This window comes from Paramormyrops kingsleyae, chromosome 9 (assembly GCF_048594095.1).
Source record: "Paramormyrops kingsleyae isolate MSU_618 chromosome 9, PKINGS_0.4, whole genome shotgun sequence".
Lineage (NCBI taxonomy): Eukaryota > Metazoa > Chordata > Actinopteri > Osteoglossiformes > Mormyridae > Paramormyrops > Paramormyrops kingsleyae.
Genome location: NC_132805.1, coordinates 21,402,344 through 21,418,593, shown reverse-complemented (window position 1 = coordinate 21,418,593; position 16,250 = coordinate 21,402,344). Strand labels below are relative to the sequence as shown.

Below are 16,250 nucleotides of genomic sequence, written 5' to 3'. Positions count from 1 at the left end.
CTTTATTGTGCCAACACTTTTATTTTGCCAAGTGGAGCTTTGGATTAAGCTCCTCTTGTTACTTGAGATATACTATTGCGCTAGATTATTGCGCTAGATTATTGCGCTATTAAGCTGGAGCCGACAGGGAAAGTTAACTGAAATAGGAGAGATAAAGAGAGGAAGAGAGGAGGGAGAGAAAGAGAAGAGCGACAGAAGAAAGAAGAAGAAAAAAGAAAAAAAGGGGGGGTCAGATGGAGAGAGAAAAACAGAAAGAAAAATAATACATGACAACTTAAAAAAAGTAGAGCAAAAGGAAAGAGTAACAAAAGGACAGCTTCTGCATCTTAGTACTGGACATTGTATCATCACACCAGTTGCTGTATCTGAAAAACAAGATCCAGGTGCATACACAAAAAGTATACATACAAAGAAACCAATGGTATCATTATGACAGAGAATAAGCTTGTGCCAGTATCTGCTTCTGGAATTAAATACATTAATACCAAAGAAAAAAATACATAAGCAGACCAACAGGAACATGGTCTGGATATCGCTGCACCAGTATCTGCATCTGAGAAGAAAGGATGGAAGCCACACACACACACACACACCCAGACAAAAAGGAGAGAGAGTGTGTATGCGTGCGTGTGTATGTATGTATGTGTGTGCGCATGTGTGTAGGTTTGTATGTATGCTATGAGTGTATGTATGAGTGTGCATGTTAACATGGAATGATTCCCAATGAGTGTACAACACCACAACAACGCTGCCCCGGGCCCCCCAGACAGCCAGGAGAGCCCCGAGCGATCATGAACCCAGCCGCCCCACAGCGGCCAGGTACCCAGGCTTCCCGTCCTTGCGCATCCGCCCAAGGAGGCAGAGGGGGGAGGCACCGGGCGCCCCCCAACGGCGAGCATGAGCCTGGAGCCCCACGGCCGCAGGCAGCAGCGTGCCGGTTCCTCCCCAGGGGCCGGCCGTGCAGGCACGGATAGAGCCCGGAGCCCGGTTCACTCGTGCACCCCGCGGGGGCCCCGCCAGCCCCGGGGAGACCTGCACCCCCCCCCCCAAGAATCCCCACCTGGGGCACTAGGGGGACGCCCTGAGAGCCACCCAGCACCCCCACCCCTGGCTACCACGACCCCCCCAACCCTCCCTCCCGAGTCCCTGCACCCTCCCTTCCCCAAATCCCCTCACTACCGCCCCCGCACCGCCCCATCATCCACGTGCTCCCCCGTTCCAGGACAAACATGCAGACACACAGAAACATGCATACACACACTCTCAGTCACACCTGCTCGTCTTTGAGGCCCGGCAGCAGATGCCCTGGACTTGCCCAGTGGATGGCCCCTGAGGATGTGGGCTGCCGAAGCAGCTGACCCAGGACCTGCACAGCTCCCCTCGCCCTCCAAGGCCCTATGTGAAAGAGTGGTGTGACATGGATGTCTGAAATGCAGTTAAAATCATGAGGGGGGTGGGTGAGTGGCTAATCATCCCCCCCCTTCCCTCGGTGTGGTGTGGTGTGATGTCTTGGTGTGGTGTCTAACGTGTAATTAAAAGAGATGGGGTGTGAATAGCTGATCACCCCCCATTACCTATGTGTGGTGTAGGTGGATGCGGGCCGTGGGATGATAGGTGATAGTGCCGCAGGGCAGCAGGCATCAGGCAAGGCACGCCTGGACGCGCGGCGCCCCGCCGCAGCACCCCCCACCCCAACCCGAGGAATTGTCTTGGGCCTCATCTGCGCCGGCATCACCGACGAGCCATTCATACACAGATACCCACATTCACCAAACACTCGCACCCCACCACACCCGCACCACCCCATCACCGACATGCTCCCCCGTCCCAGGCCATACATGCAGACATACAGAACATGCATACTAACCAGACACTCACGCCCACACGCACACACTCATCTTGAGGCCCAGCAGCAGATACCTTGGAATTGTCCAGTGCACGAGTGAGGTTTTTCTGTGTTCGGGTCACGCTTTACGGTGGGAGAGCTCATTGGAGCAGGGGTGGTGGAGTATGATATTTTTGTTATCAAATTAATGTTGTGTTACCTGATGTTTTAAGAACATAAGAACTATACAAATGAGAGGAGGCCATTCGGCCCATCGAGCTCGCTTGGGGAGAACAACTAATAGCTCAGAGTTGTTAAAATCTTATCTAGCTCTAATTTAAAGGAACCCAAGGATTCAGCTTGCACTACGTTATCAGGAAGACTATTCCATACTCTGACTACACGCTGTGTAAAGAAGTGCTTCCTTAAATCCAGTTTGAAATGTTCTCCCGCTAATTTCCACCTATGGCCATGAATTCTTGTATTTGAACTAATGCTGAAGTAACTATTCGGTTGAACAGCATCCAAACCTGTTAGAATCTTATAGACCTGGATCATGTCCCCCCTCAGTCTCCTTTGCTTGAGGCTGAACAGATTTAGCTCAAATAACCTTTCCTCGTATGACATTCCTCTAAGACCAGGAATCATTCTTGTGGCCCTACGCTGCACCTTTTCTAAGGCCGCAATGTCCTTTTTAAGATATGGTGACCAAACCTGCACACAATATTCTAGGTGACGTCTCACCAAGGAATTGTATAATCTTAGCATTACCTCCCTTGACTTAAACTCCACACACCTGGAGATATACCCCAACATCCTATTGGCCTTTTTTATTGCTTCCCCGCACTGGTGAGAATGAGACATGGAAGCATCAACATACACACCAAGGTCTTTCTCATAATCAGCTACCTTTATTTCAGTAGGTCCCATAAAATACCTGTACTTTATATTTCTGCTCCCTACATGGAGTACCTTACATTTGTCTATGTTAAATTTCATCTGCCAGGTGTCGGCCCAGTCACTAATTAAATTAAGATCCCGCTGTAGCTGCTGAGCCGCTAGTTCAGTATCTGCTACACCACCCACCTTGGTGTCATCTGCAAATTTCACCAGTTTACTGTATATATTGGTGTCTATATCACTTATGTAAATTAGGAACAATAGTCGTCCTAAAATTGAACCCTGCGGTACCCCACTAGAACGCAGGCCCACTGTGACATTGAGCCTCTTATAACTACTCGCTGCTTCCTATCCGTTAACCAGTTATCAATCCAGGTCGCTACAGTTCCTAAAATACCTGTCGCTTTGAGTTTAAGTGAGAGCCTCTTGTGGGGGACAACATCAAAAGCCTTTTGGAAATCTAAGTAGATGACAACTTCCTGAGTAGCTTCCTCAAAAAACTCCAACAGATTTGTTAATCAGGATCTACCTCTCCTAAATCCATGCTGGCTATCCCTCAAAATGTTATTTGAGTCCAGGTAATCTACCATTTTCTCTTTGATTATAGCCTCCATACCTTTACCAGTTATACAAGTTAGACTGATTGGCCTATAGTTTGACAAATTACTTCTATCCCCTTTTTTGAAAATGGGCGTTATGTTGGCATGCTTCCAATCATAAGGTACCACACCTTCAGATAAGGATTTTTGAAACATTAAAGTTAAGGGTCGGCAAATAATATCCCTCATCTCTTTTAACACTATAGGTAAGATGCCATCAGGGCATACCTGTCAAGTTTTGGATTTGAAAATAAGGGAAATTTTCCGGCGTCCGCCGCGAATCACCCCACCACCCCAACCAAGCTCCAGTATCCCTTACATTTTAAGACAGGTGACAAGAAAGCTAATCACCACTTGTCAACCACTTATAAACTACAATTGGCTTTATGCACAGCTGCACTACTTCCTGAACTTCAGGCAGCTCCTTTGTTTCCTGTCTGCCATTACTGGACAAACTGATTAATCCAGGTGATCAGTTTGTCCAATAATGGCAGACAGGAAACAAAGGAGCAGGCTGAAGTTCAGGAAGTAGTGCAGCTGTGCATAAAGCCAATGATAGGCCTACCTTTGTTGATATTGACATGCTGTGAACATTCATAGCCTAAATGAAAACGCAAAAGGGTATATATGAAGAGCATTTATTTAAAGGCGTATTTGCATATTTTCTGTTCATTTAACATTGCTTGTCTTTACATTTCATTTTCATTCCACATTCTTTTCACATTCACACACTCATTCATTTCATATTGCTTTTTTGTACAGTTTTTCTTTTCATTTCACATAACTTTTCTTTACTCTTTTAGTGACTTATTGTACTCATTTGTTGCAGACTTTGCATTCTTTTGGAAGGAGTGTATTTGTGGGCTGAGCCAGAGTGGTTAATTTTACATGAGAGTAGAGCGCAAACAGTTCTGTTGTCTAACGACATCCTATTCTCTGCAACAATCTTTCGTACCATGCTAAACACCCTTTCTGAATTTGCATTGCTATGGGGAATGCATAGTAAAAGCCTTCATAAGTTTTGGCAGCTCACTGAATCTCATGTCCTTTCCTACCAGGCCCCAAAATCTGTTGATTCTGTCTTCTTGGGGGAGTTGCTTGCTATCTGTCACCTGATAGTCTGTGAATTCCTCCCTCATCTTATCCCCTTTCAGCCTCAACTGAGGGAACAGGGCCCCTAGCCTTTCCACTGTAAAGTAAAACAAGTGTTTGACTGAACATTGCAGATCTAAACAAGTATCAAGTATACTGTGCCAATTATTTCTTTGGTTATCAATGGGGAACTGTCCCCAGAGGATGTTGTTATGATGCGATGTAAAGCCCTTGAGACAAATTGTTTGTAAAAATGGCCTGTACAAATAAAATTGTCTTGCCTTGCTTAACATCAATAGGCTTTATGCCCAGCTCCACTACTTCCTGAACTTAAGCCAGCTCCTTTATTTCCTGTAAATTTCTGCACTACAATGGTACTGTTACCACATTGCACATAGCTGTACATACTGTACATATCTGTTTATATGGTTCATACTAAATATCCATATTTATTCAGTTTTTCTGTAATATATTCTGTTAATACACTGCATATATCTGTATTGTTCTTACTACTACTATAATGATACTGCCACTACATTGCACATATCTGTACATATTGTTCATACATTGTTCATATTACATAGCCATATTTATTCTGCTCTTATAAGGTTACTGCTAATACACTACACATACTTATATTTAATTTATCCAGGTGTGTCTGACCATTGCTAGGGTGGTTGCTAGGGTAAGTAGTGGAGCTGGGCATAAAGCCTATTGGAAACTGTTTCTATTATCTACCTGTCCCTGGAGTTATGTTAAGGCGAGCTGCAGGGTCCAGCACTTTCAGGTCCTTCAAGAGTGGATGGTCGAGGGGAAAGGAGGAGAACATCTTCTTAAGCACTGCCTCATAGAAGCTTCTCGCAGTTCTACAACAGCATAAGAGTGAAAAAAATGCATTAGTGGTAATATTTTTAGGCACACTACAGCCCATACTCTCATACTGTCAAAAGATGATATCATAATATAACTACTGGGTAATACACTCACTGAAAGATTTTCTTCTCGGCTGACACAGGGAGCTCAGCACTTCTCATGAATGCCTTTGTGTCTGCTCCGATAAAGAGATCTTCATCAGCCAACTGATGTCCATCTCCATACTCCACCTCCCTGAGAGGTACACCCACGATTGCCCTGGCTGGTATGAGGTAGCCCAGGATCCTCTTTATCAGCATGCACATCTCCTCTTCAAGTCTGTGAATTTGTACTCCCTCTGACTGCAGATAATATCAATGGTCACAACAAAATAACAGTGAAATAAGAATGCTACAATAAACACAAACATTTAGTTATATATTATTATTCACTAATTCATTCAATATCATTGACACCCACCTGGAAGGCAATGTTAAATTCAGATAAAGGCTTAAGGGCAGCACTCAGGAACAGGAAGTAGGTCTTCATGATTGGATCACGCAGATGGCTTGCCAGATCACGCACTTTAACGCTCCTCTCTACTTCCTCATGACTGTTAAAGTAGGCCTACAGTACACAGAGATACAGGATATAGTAAACTGCATAGTAAACTGTGTAGATATCTGCTGAGTGGAGTTACCATCCTACCTGTAGTGCATCCCACTGGTTCAGCACCCTCTGGATGCAGGTTAACAGACTTAGCCATCTTGTGCTGCGATACCTGAGGAGCTTCAGGTGGTCTGAATCAGTGAAGTCTACAAACTCTTTGTAGACTTCACATCTTTTTGCACTGAGAGATAGAAAATTACTCTGTTAGTGGTTGGAATTGTGAGTGAGTGAGTGTGTGTGTGTGTGTGTGTAAAGAATATGAACTGCAGGTCTACTAGGCTACCTTATTCATGAGTTAGCCACATGCAATGTTGTTACATTGTAACACACACAACATTAGGCGAGATAAATAGCAGGCCTATATGTATGCATTTACCTTTTATCAAAGTGGGTGTATATCCCCACCAGGATGTCTTCCACCGGTACCTGGGCTGCTCTGATGCCACAGCCAGTGGCCAGCTGTACCAGGTGGCAGATGCAGCCAAGGTCCTGGATGTGGAGCTGGCTGGTCTTCAGTCTGCTGATGACCGAGTTATGTTGGCCTTTCATAACACTCGCAATATCAGAGTTAAAGGCAATCAGATTATCCCATGGGATGCCTCTTTTTCTATTGGAAACAGGAAACAATGCCACAAACCGTCTCAGACAAAATGTAAGGTTGTAATTATATCCAATCTACTAAACATGTCAACAACACAGTGCAGTTCCCCTTACCTTAATGCTTCACTCAGCTTTCCATACAGATTTTCTGCATTTCCTACATTGCATGTAGGCATCTCCAGGAATCTTGTAGCGACCTGCAGAGTGGCCTCATCGTAGTGTCTAGTCAGGATGACGAATTCTTTGTCTGTTTTTCTGTTGTTTGATTCGTCACACATCAGTGAAAAGGGCTGAGATCGGTATGTTTTGGCCAACTCATCCTCTAGTTCTGCTGCTATAGCACCTGTTGAGTGTCCAGTAATTAGCTAGTAGCCTACAACATGCATGCCATGGGTTGATGCTCAAATGTTAGAATATTCAAACACATTTCAAACCCATTTTATACCGTTTTAGCAAACTACAGTAGCCCAGCAGTAAGATAGGTAGCTAACGTTATATAGCTAACTTACCTTTGATGAGTTGCAATAGCAGAGTCCGGGAACATGTCAGCTACGCACTTGTTGAAGTCATCATGGAAGGAGAAAGGAATGTTGTTTTTGGCACACAGCATTGCCATTTTTACCTCTGCACTTGTGACCTGGTCTGCCTCATGCAGTGGCATTTCTCGTCACGAATGCTGACATCGCCTGGGCATGTTTTTGTGCCTCTAGCCCGCGCTTGTGCTTGGCGGATTTGTCGTGCTGGCATATATCATTCCTTCCCCCGTGTGCGATGCTAAAGTCGCAGTTACAAATCTTGCAAAACGCGTGACTGTCCCCCACTCTGCTCTTCTTCAGAAAAATAAATTCGTTGTCCCATTGATCGCGGTATTTACACGAGGGTTTTGGTTTTTTGGCAGGAGTGCCTTCCTTCTCTGTCCTGGCGTCCATCATCTGTCTGATTTTTCTTCTTTTTTTTCCCCTGTCGTCACTGATCAACTCATCATCTGACCTCACTTACTAACCTCGCGACAACTGGCACCTACAGTACCTGTAGTAGGCTACTGCAGGTGGCAGTTATCGCGAGGCTAGTGACAGAGCTCAGATTTATTTGGGGGGGATGTTTTTTTTTTTTTTTTTAATAACGCAGGTTAAAATACGGGAGATTTACGGGAAAATACTAATACGGGAGAGCGGCGGGAAAGAAGGGTAAATTACGGGACTTTCCCGGCCAAAACGGGATACTTGACAGGTATGCATCAGGGCCCTGCGATTTATTTATTTTGAGCTTAGCTAGGCTTTGCAAAACATCAGCTTCAGTTATATATTAGTTATAGACGATATGTTAATTGGATTAGTAATAAAGGCATAATATTATGCCTTAATACAGTGGTTCTGGAATGTATATTGTGCAGGCAAAATGTTTAAAATAGTAAAGACTTCTGTTTGACCGTTGATTGATTGGGGAGTGATCAATGGTATTGCCTAGCATTTTAAATATGTCCTGCGTGGCTCAGTCGGGAGGACTGCCTCTGCCGTGAGAGGATGTATGGGCTTGTGCTGCGTTGTGTCGTGCTGGTAGCTTAAAAGGAAATTAATAAAGGAAAAGTCTTTTTTTTTAAGATCTCTTTGCAGCTGTCTATCATTCTGTTCTGACCCACTTCTCTGCTCGGGCACACCCCGTTACACATGTCATGTTCGCATGTTTTTATCAGTTTTACTAAATATTTACTTCAAACAGTGATCAGTTTCATATTGGGACATATTTATTTCTAATTTAATACAAAAAAGCCAGCAGGTTCCATCATTTTGCAGAAAATGTGTACGCTATACTGGAATTTGCTTTTTTTGTGCTGTACAATTTGCTAAAGGTCAAGATTTGCACTTCAAAGTAACACTAGAGTACATGATTTTGTATATTATTATCATCATTATTTGTCCAAATAATCATTAAAACATGAAAAAGGTGCTTTAAAAACAATTTGATTCATTAATGTTTTAAAAATGGGTTACCATGCCACGTTGCTTGTAAAGATAAGCAGAACCAGTTTGGGATTTTAGCCACTTGGTGGCACTTATTGCACCCATACCATTCATACTGACAGCACACTCGCACTGCCCACCATGCCCATCGCTGCTAATATACACAGTGGGCACAAACACACCGACATGCTATGTACCACAATAACCATTCAACACTATATGTGACATAAAAACACTGCACATTTACATTGCACACAAATCACTATGGAGAACTATTTACAAGCCTGGTATCAGTCCAATCTGCCGCGCTGCCTGCTGGTACCTCTGCGCTACAATATACATTAAATTATTCACTTTTTGTGTGTTCGAGAAATTGACATACAATGTGGGGGCAATCCAGGCATTAAAGGCAGTGGGACAGATGCAGTCACTTAGTCATCTGACTAGGGTAGGTATGGGATGTGACAGTAAATTTCTGAAAATTTCTTAGAGGTGCTATATACTGGGTTTTATTAACATTGAACATGATTGGGGTGACAATTTCACAATAAAAATACATATAGAGCACTTGAAGTGATACAAAAGTTGCTGTGTCCCATAGGCCTCATGAAGTACTACAATTGGTACTAGGTTTTGGGTCACAGGCTCCTACGGCCTAGAAGCTATTGACAGACTAATTTTAGAGGAAAAAATCATATCAATTAAACAAAGGGTTAAAATCTAATGAAAGTTGCTGTGTCCTATAGGCCAAAGGTAGTACTACAATTGGTACTAGGATTTGGGTCACAGGCTCCAACGGCCTAGAAGCTATTGACAGAAAAGGCCTAATTTTAGAGGAAAAAAATCATATCAATTAAATAAAGGGTTAAAATCAAATGAAAGTTGCTGTGTCCTATAGGCCAAAGGTAGTACTACAATTGGTACTAGGCTTTGGGTCACAGGCTCCTACGGCCTAGGAGCTATTGAAAAAAAAGGCCTAATTGTATAAAAAAGAAATCATATCAAGTAAACAAAGGGTTAAAATCGAATGAAAGTTGCTGTGCCCTATAGACTTGAGGTAGTAGCATAATTTGCACCCATTTGGTTGTCATAAGCTCCCATTGTCTAGAAGCTATTGAAAGAAATCTATTTACCCACTTTTCCCTTTTAGAATGATACTGCAAAATGCAATAAAGTGTTAAAAACGAGTAAAGTTCACTGTGTCCTGTGCATGTCAGGTAGAATATGCACTCATTTTGGAGTTACTGGGTCCCATTGCATTGAAGTTATTGCAAGCAATCAGTATTTTATTAGTCTGACAGTAATTCGTTGACGGTCCCTAAGTCAGCGGTGCGCGAGCGCCTCCGAGGCTGTGGAATTGATCTGGACGTCTTTCGACCGCCTTATGCCGGCTAGCATGAGTGATGCCCCGCTGCTAAGTCTGGAGAGTGTGGATCTGAATATCCGTCGAGTATCCAACCTAAAACTGATTTCACCTCGGTTAGCGAATTGCGGTTAGATTTTTCTCGACGGACCCGAATTGGTAGAGTTGAACGCGTCTGGCCCCATACAGGAACTTTCAAGTTCCAAGATTTCGGTCGAGGAACAAATCGAAAAAAAAAATTAACAGACCCGTTCAATGTCCGAGTTGGTCGTGTTAATATGCGTTTGAGTTCCAAGGTTCTACTGTATATATATTCTTTTGGTGTTTCATTAAACAGTATGGTTAAATGAAAGGAACAGATGTACTCTATTGTCAGGGTCAGCCCCTGCTGTGGTCCTTCCGTGTCCCTTCCCTGTTTGACCAGCAGGTGCTGCTGGTCATCCTGTTCTTTGTGTTAGTCTTTGTTCTCCCCTGTTACTTGTCTAGCCACATGGCTCAACATGTTGAGCATGTGATTGTCTGAGTACCCTTCTGTCCTGTGTTTGAATCCCGCCACCTCCTGTTTTTGTATTTTGGTTTTGTTCCTTGTGCCCTTGCCTGTGTTTTTACCTGTTTAATTCCCTAGTGTTTTTTGGTATAAGTTTTTCTAGTTCCTGTGATTTGTATTTGGTTCAGTTCTATGTGCCCCTGCTTGTGTTTCTACCTGTCTGTTATTCCCCTAGTGTAGATGCTGTTTCCTTCTTTGTCAGTCTTAGTTTTCCCATCCCAGTTCCCTGAGTTAATTAGTTCCACCTGTTTCCTGTTCTTGTGCCTGCCCTTGTGTGTTTTCCTGATTGCTCGTTGTCCTGCACCTTCCCCAATTGGTTAATTGCTTGTCTCACTCCTGCTGCCTCGTTACTCTGTTCAGTGTTCCTATTTAAGTTCCTGCCTGTGTTTAGTTCACTAGTGGTTCATTGTCTATGTCTATGATTGTCGTTGGTTTTGATATTTTCAGTGTTCTGCGTGTATTCGGTTTTTGTTATTTAGTCTTGTTTAATCCCCTTTCTGTTTTTGACCCCTTGTGGTCTTTTTGGTTTAGTTGTGTTTATAGTGTTTTCAGTTTTGTTTAATAAACCCCGTTTTTGTGTTCCTGGAGCTGCCAGTGGGTCGTCCACCCTTTTTTGTGCCTGCACCATGCCACGCTCCCGTGCCCAAGCCGCCAGCATTCATGACACTCTATAATAAAACACATATAAATAAAATATCATGATACAATAGAATAGTGCAGCTCGAGCGTGTAACATGTCCTTAACCACTGCCGCATACATACACGTTTCTAAAACTCGCCGCTTAAAAATCTTTTTAACAATGCAACACTGATTTTAGATGGTTTTTGTTGATCAAAAGCGGTATGTCATTTCACTGCTTTAAAATAACGCGCCGACAATGCGTCCGGCCACACCTCGTGTAAAACATGACGGGAGCGGAAAATAATTTGCTATTTTGAAGACGTCTGTGCGTGGTGTGAAAATAAGTGATGTACCGTTTGTATTTTCTTCTTTGTTAGAAACTAGCAAAAGCATTTTGCATTGTGATTTGCACCGGTAGAAAACAGGGACCAGTGACTATTAGGCAGACAATGATGGCCACTGTGTCATCACACACATCATCTTTATTACTCAGTCCTTTGTCTGTTGCAAATTTATTTGTGTGTAGTCATACTTGCACATTGTCAAAGAACTTGCTCACTTGAATGATTCCAGGTGAGCAGTGAATGGTTTATTGAATAATGTCCATCTTTTCATATTGTGCTTAATTGCAGGTGGTCACACAGCCTGGAATTTCTGTCCTACAAGCTTCAAGAAACTCTGGATTTTTGGTTAACTCTTTGGAAAATAGAGTAGTTAGAGGTAACGGTTATAAATAAAACTAGAAACTGCAGGCAGTTACAGAAGGGTCCAAAGCTTAGGATGATAGGACAGGTAGGACAAGTAGAGGAACAATGGCAGAGAACCTGTGGCCAGGGTAGTAGAAAGTCAGGCTAATGGGATAGGAGATGTAGGACAGAGGAGGACTGGTTTTGGTGAGATGGCAGAAATTAGGATAAAGATGCTTTTAGTGCAGGCATAACAGGTCAGTTGACGTCGGACAGTATGCTGTGCACATCGGGCTACCTAGCTCAAATACCCACCTAAGGTGGATTCGAACCGGTGACCCTCTGATTACAGGCACACAGGATTAGCACACTGAGCCACCGGCTGCTGTTGTTTGATGGGTGAGATCGGTAGACACCTTCCTACCTGATCTGGTAACTCATTATAGCTGAATTAGACTAGGTGGGTCTTAGACATACACTCACCTAAAGGATTATTAGGAACACCATACTAATACGGTGTTTGACCCCTTTTCGGCTTCAGAACTGCCTTAATTCTACGTGGCATTGATTCAACAAGGTGCTGAAAGCATTATTTAGAAATGTTGGCCCATATTGATAGGATAGCATCTTGCAGTTGATGGAGATTTGTGGGATGCACATCCAGGGCATGAAGCTCCCGTTCCACCACATCCCAAAGATGCTCTATTGGGTTGAGATCTGGTGACTGTGGGGGCCATTTTAGTACAGTGAACTCATTGTCATGTTCAAGAAACCAATTTGAAATGATTCGAGCTTTGTGACATGGTGCATTATCCTGCTGGAAGTAGCCATCAGAGGATGGGTACATGGTGGTCATAAAGGGATGGACATGGTCAGAAACAATGCTCAGGTAGGCCGTGGCATTTAAATGATGCCCAATTGGCACTAAGGGGCCTAAAGTGTGCCAAGAAAACATCCCCCACACCATTACACCACCACCACCAGCCTGCACAGTGGTAACAAGGCATGATGGATCCATGTTCTCATTCTGTTTACGCCAAATTCTGACTCTACCATTTGAATGTCTCAACAGAAATCGAGACTCATCAGACCAGGCAACATTTTTCCAGTCTTCAACTGTCCAATTTTGGTGAGCTCGTGCAAATTGTAGCCTCTTTTTCCTATTTGTAGTGGAGATGAGTGGTACCCGGTGGGGTCTTCTGCTGTTGTAGCCCATCCGCCTCAAGGTTGTGCGTGTTGTGGCTTCACAAATGCTTTGCTGCATACCTCGGTTGTAATGAGTGGTTATTTCAGTCAAAGTTGCTCTTCTATCAGCTTGAATCAGTCGGCCCATTCTCCTCTGACCTCTAGCATCAACAAGGCATTTTCGCATACTGGATGTTTTTCCCTTTGCACACCATTCTTTGTAAACCCTAGAAATGGTTGTGCGTGAAAATCCCAGTAACTGAGCAGATTGTAAAATACTCAGACCGGCCCGTCTGGCACCAACAACCATGCCACGCTCAAAATGGCTTAAATCACCTTTCTTTCCCATTCTAACATTCAGTTTGGAGTTCAGGAGATTGTCTTGACCAGGACCACACCCCTAAATGCATTGAAGCAACTGCCATGTGATTGGTTGATTAGATAATTGCATTAATGAGAAATTGAACAGGTGTTCCTAATAATCCTTTAGGTGAGTGTATATGGACAGTGGCTATAACGCTCCCATTTGACCGATCGACACGAAATTTGGAGGGTCTCTCTGCAGTTCAGCCCTTCATCAGAGTTAGAAATTTGGTAATGATTGGCTGAAGCATGCCTGAGATGTAGCTGTCGGATTGAAATGGACGTGGCACCAGTACAGTCAGGGTGTGGCTGGTGGTCATACCTTACCAAAAGTTTCATTTTTTTCTCTAAATCTTTAAAAGGACTGTCTCCTGATTTGAATGACAACAGATTTATGTAGGTTTGCTGGAAATCCTAGGAGGTTAACGAAAAAAGCTGTTTTCAGACAAATATAAATCATGCAAAAATGCAAAGATGGAGAACCAAGTTCTATATGTTACTGGATTTGGCACGACATAGTGAATTTGACTGGCAATAAAATTTAAGTGTAGGACAGGAGATATCGACCAAAACGTGTTGTGGGGCGCAATGGTGCCCCCCTCTGACTGACTGGGACGGGTCGGAGGGGCTGAGTAGTGGGTAGCAATAGGCATCTTACTGCCATATTTGGTCGGCCTAGGACTTACGGTTTAGGCTGGGCATTCAGTTTTAGGGAAGAAAAATAATTATAAAAACAATAAGGTTCCATAGCACTTCATGCTTTGGACCCTTAATGAACCCTCCGGAGGAGTGCCTGAGCCCGTCTGAATGGCTGGTTTAATAATAATAATAGAAGCTTCATTGACCTTCATGGGGAAAATGCCTTTACATCTCCCCAGCTTGCTTTACGGAGAGTATGCTGTGCACATTGGGCTGCCTAGCTCAAGTACCCACCGAAGCTGGGTTCGAACCAGCGACCCTCTGATTACAAGCACACAAGTTTAGCCCACTGAGCCACCCGCTGCTGTTGGTAAGATGGGTGAGATCGGTGGACACCTTCCTACCTGATCTGGTAACTCATTTTAGCTGAATTGGCCTAGCTTGGTCTTAGACATATATAAACAGTGGCCGTAGCGCTCCCGTTTGACTGATCGACACAAAATTTGGAGAGTCTCTCTGTGGTACAGCCGTACATTATTGAGAGAAATTTAGTAATGATTGGCTGAAGCATGCCTGAGATATAGCTGTCTGATTGAAATGGACATGTCACCAGTACAGTCAGGGTGTGGCTGGTGGCCATACCTTAGCGAAAGTTTAAGTTTTTTTTCTAAATCTTTCAAAGGACTGTCTCCTGATTTGAATGACATCAGATTTATGTAGGTTTGGTGAAAATCCTGGGAGGTTAACGGAATGACCTGTTTTCAGACAAATATAAAATATGCAAATACGCAAAGATGTAGAACCAAGTTCTATATGCAGTTGGACTGGCAATAAATTTCAACTGTAGGCTTGGCAGTTCTGGAGAAATAGGCAGAAATGCTGATGAAATGCTATCGCACCCCCAGTAGGCCTACTGAGGTGTCCTTTACAGAGAGGGCTGAAGGTCAGAGGACAAATGTACCATCGAAATTTGGTTTGGATTGGTCATCGATAAGCCTGTCAAATGGCTGCTTGAAATTGATTGGCTGATTGCGGCCACTCTTTTAGGACTTATGACTGCCATTGTACCTGACTGACCTCAGGCTCGGACCTAGTACATATATGCCAAATTTCACTTGGATTGTCCTAGGCAGTCAGGAGATATTGGCAGTTTTTAGTTGTAGCGCCCCCTATTGACGAAATGCGGTCCACCTTGGACCATGTCCTCAGAATGGTGTCGGGAGGTAGGATTTCAAATTTATTTGAGGTAGGCCAAGGCCAAGTTATAGCAGTCAGACCAAAACGGGCCAAATTTGGGCATTGTTTGGGCGTTGCTAATGGCCGTAGGATACACAAATGTCTGAATTTTTTAAATAATTCTTGATCAGCTTAGAGTTCTAATTCAATTGACACCTCATTTGTCTGATTTGGTAGGACAAGCTTGGACTTTAAGGCTTAATTAGGATTTGCAAATTATGCAAAATTACCGAAAAATCTACCCAGGTGTAGTTTCATAGTCCGAATGGCAAGTTGGTACTGTAGGACATGCCTGTCTGTATTTTGGGAAAAAAGAATTTTGACTGTAGGACCAACGAGTCAGGAGATATTGACCAAAACGCTTAGGGGGCTACAGCGCCCCCATCTGACTGACAGGGACGGGTTGGAGGGCCTGAGTAGTGGGTAGGAATTGACATCTTGCTGCCAAATTTGGTTAGCCTAGGTCTTACAGTTTAGGCTGGGCATTCAGTTTTAGGGAAGAAAAAAAAAAGAAAATCCTAACAAAAACAATAAGGTTCCATAGCACTACGTGCTTTGGACCCTTAATAAAAAGGGTTTCAGTCAATTTTGGATTAGATTTAACCTGACCTGCCCTGTCTTTTTATGGTTAACAGTGTTACCTCACACCTCTGGGACCAGGGTTCAGAGTTGCTAAATTGGCCAGAGGTGCAAAAGAAAAATGGTGTTTGTCCCTGTCACATCGACGGGGGCGGAGCCAGACAGGTGCAGCCCGTCAGGAGACAATTAACTTCCTTTTAAAAGGAGAACAAGCCCAAAATACAGTGGGAAGTATTGCGCTGATGATTCCAAGCCTTACTGAGCAACTCTCCTGTCTTCCGTCTACCCGATCGCCCGTACCCTGCCTGTCAACCCAGTATTTGTTCCTTACCTCTTTACCTTCCTTCCTCAGCCCAGATCCCATACCTGACCTGCCTGTCCTGCCGAGTCCGGCTTCTTCCGTCTGCCCTAACCTGTGTATTCCCGTCTTGTGTTTCATCGTCGGACTGATCTTCCTGGTGACGACTTCTTCTTCTGGACAATGACTACGAGTATCGCACGCCGCTTCCCCACTTACCAGCAAGCTCCCTTG

At 43.8% G+C, this 16,250-nt stretch overlaps 1 protein-coding gene across 1 annotated transcript; it reads right to left on the bottom strand.

Moving 5' to 3' along the window:
* Window positions 1-3,938: 3,938 nt before the first annotated feature.
* On the bottom strand, window positions 3,939-7,497 carry LOC140592647 (uncharacterized). The gene is made up of 8 exons (XM_072716520.1): window positions 7,047-7,497; window positions 6,652-6,880; window positions 6,314-6,544; window positions 5,977-6,118; window positions 5,749-5,895; window positions 5,404-5,630; window positions 5,155-5,282; window positions 3,939-4,513 (listed from the first exon to the last, which is right to left on the bottom strand). Exons 2-8 carry the CDS (start codon window positions 6,813-6,815, stop codon window positions 4,311-4,313), a joined length of 1,242 nt encoding a protein of 413 aa, XP_072572621.1. The 5' UTR covers window positions 6,816-6,880; window positions 7,047-7,497; the 3' UTR covers window positions 3,939-4,310.
* Window positions 7,498-16,250: the final 8,753 nt, after the last annotated feature.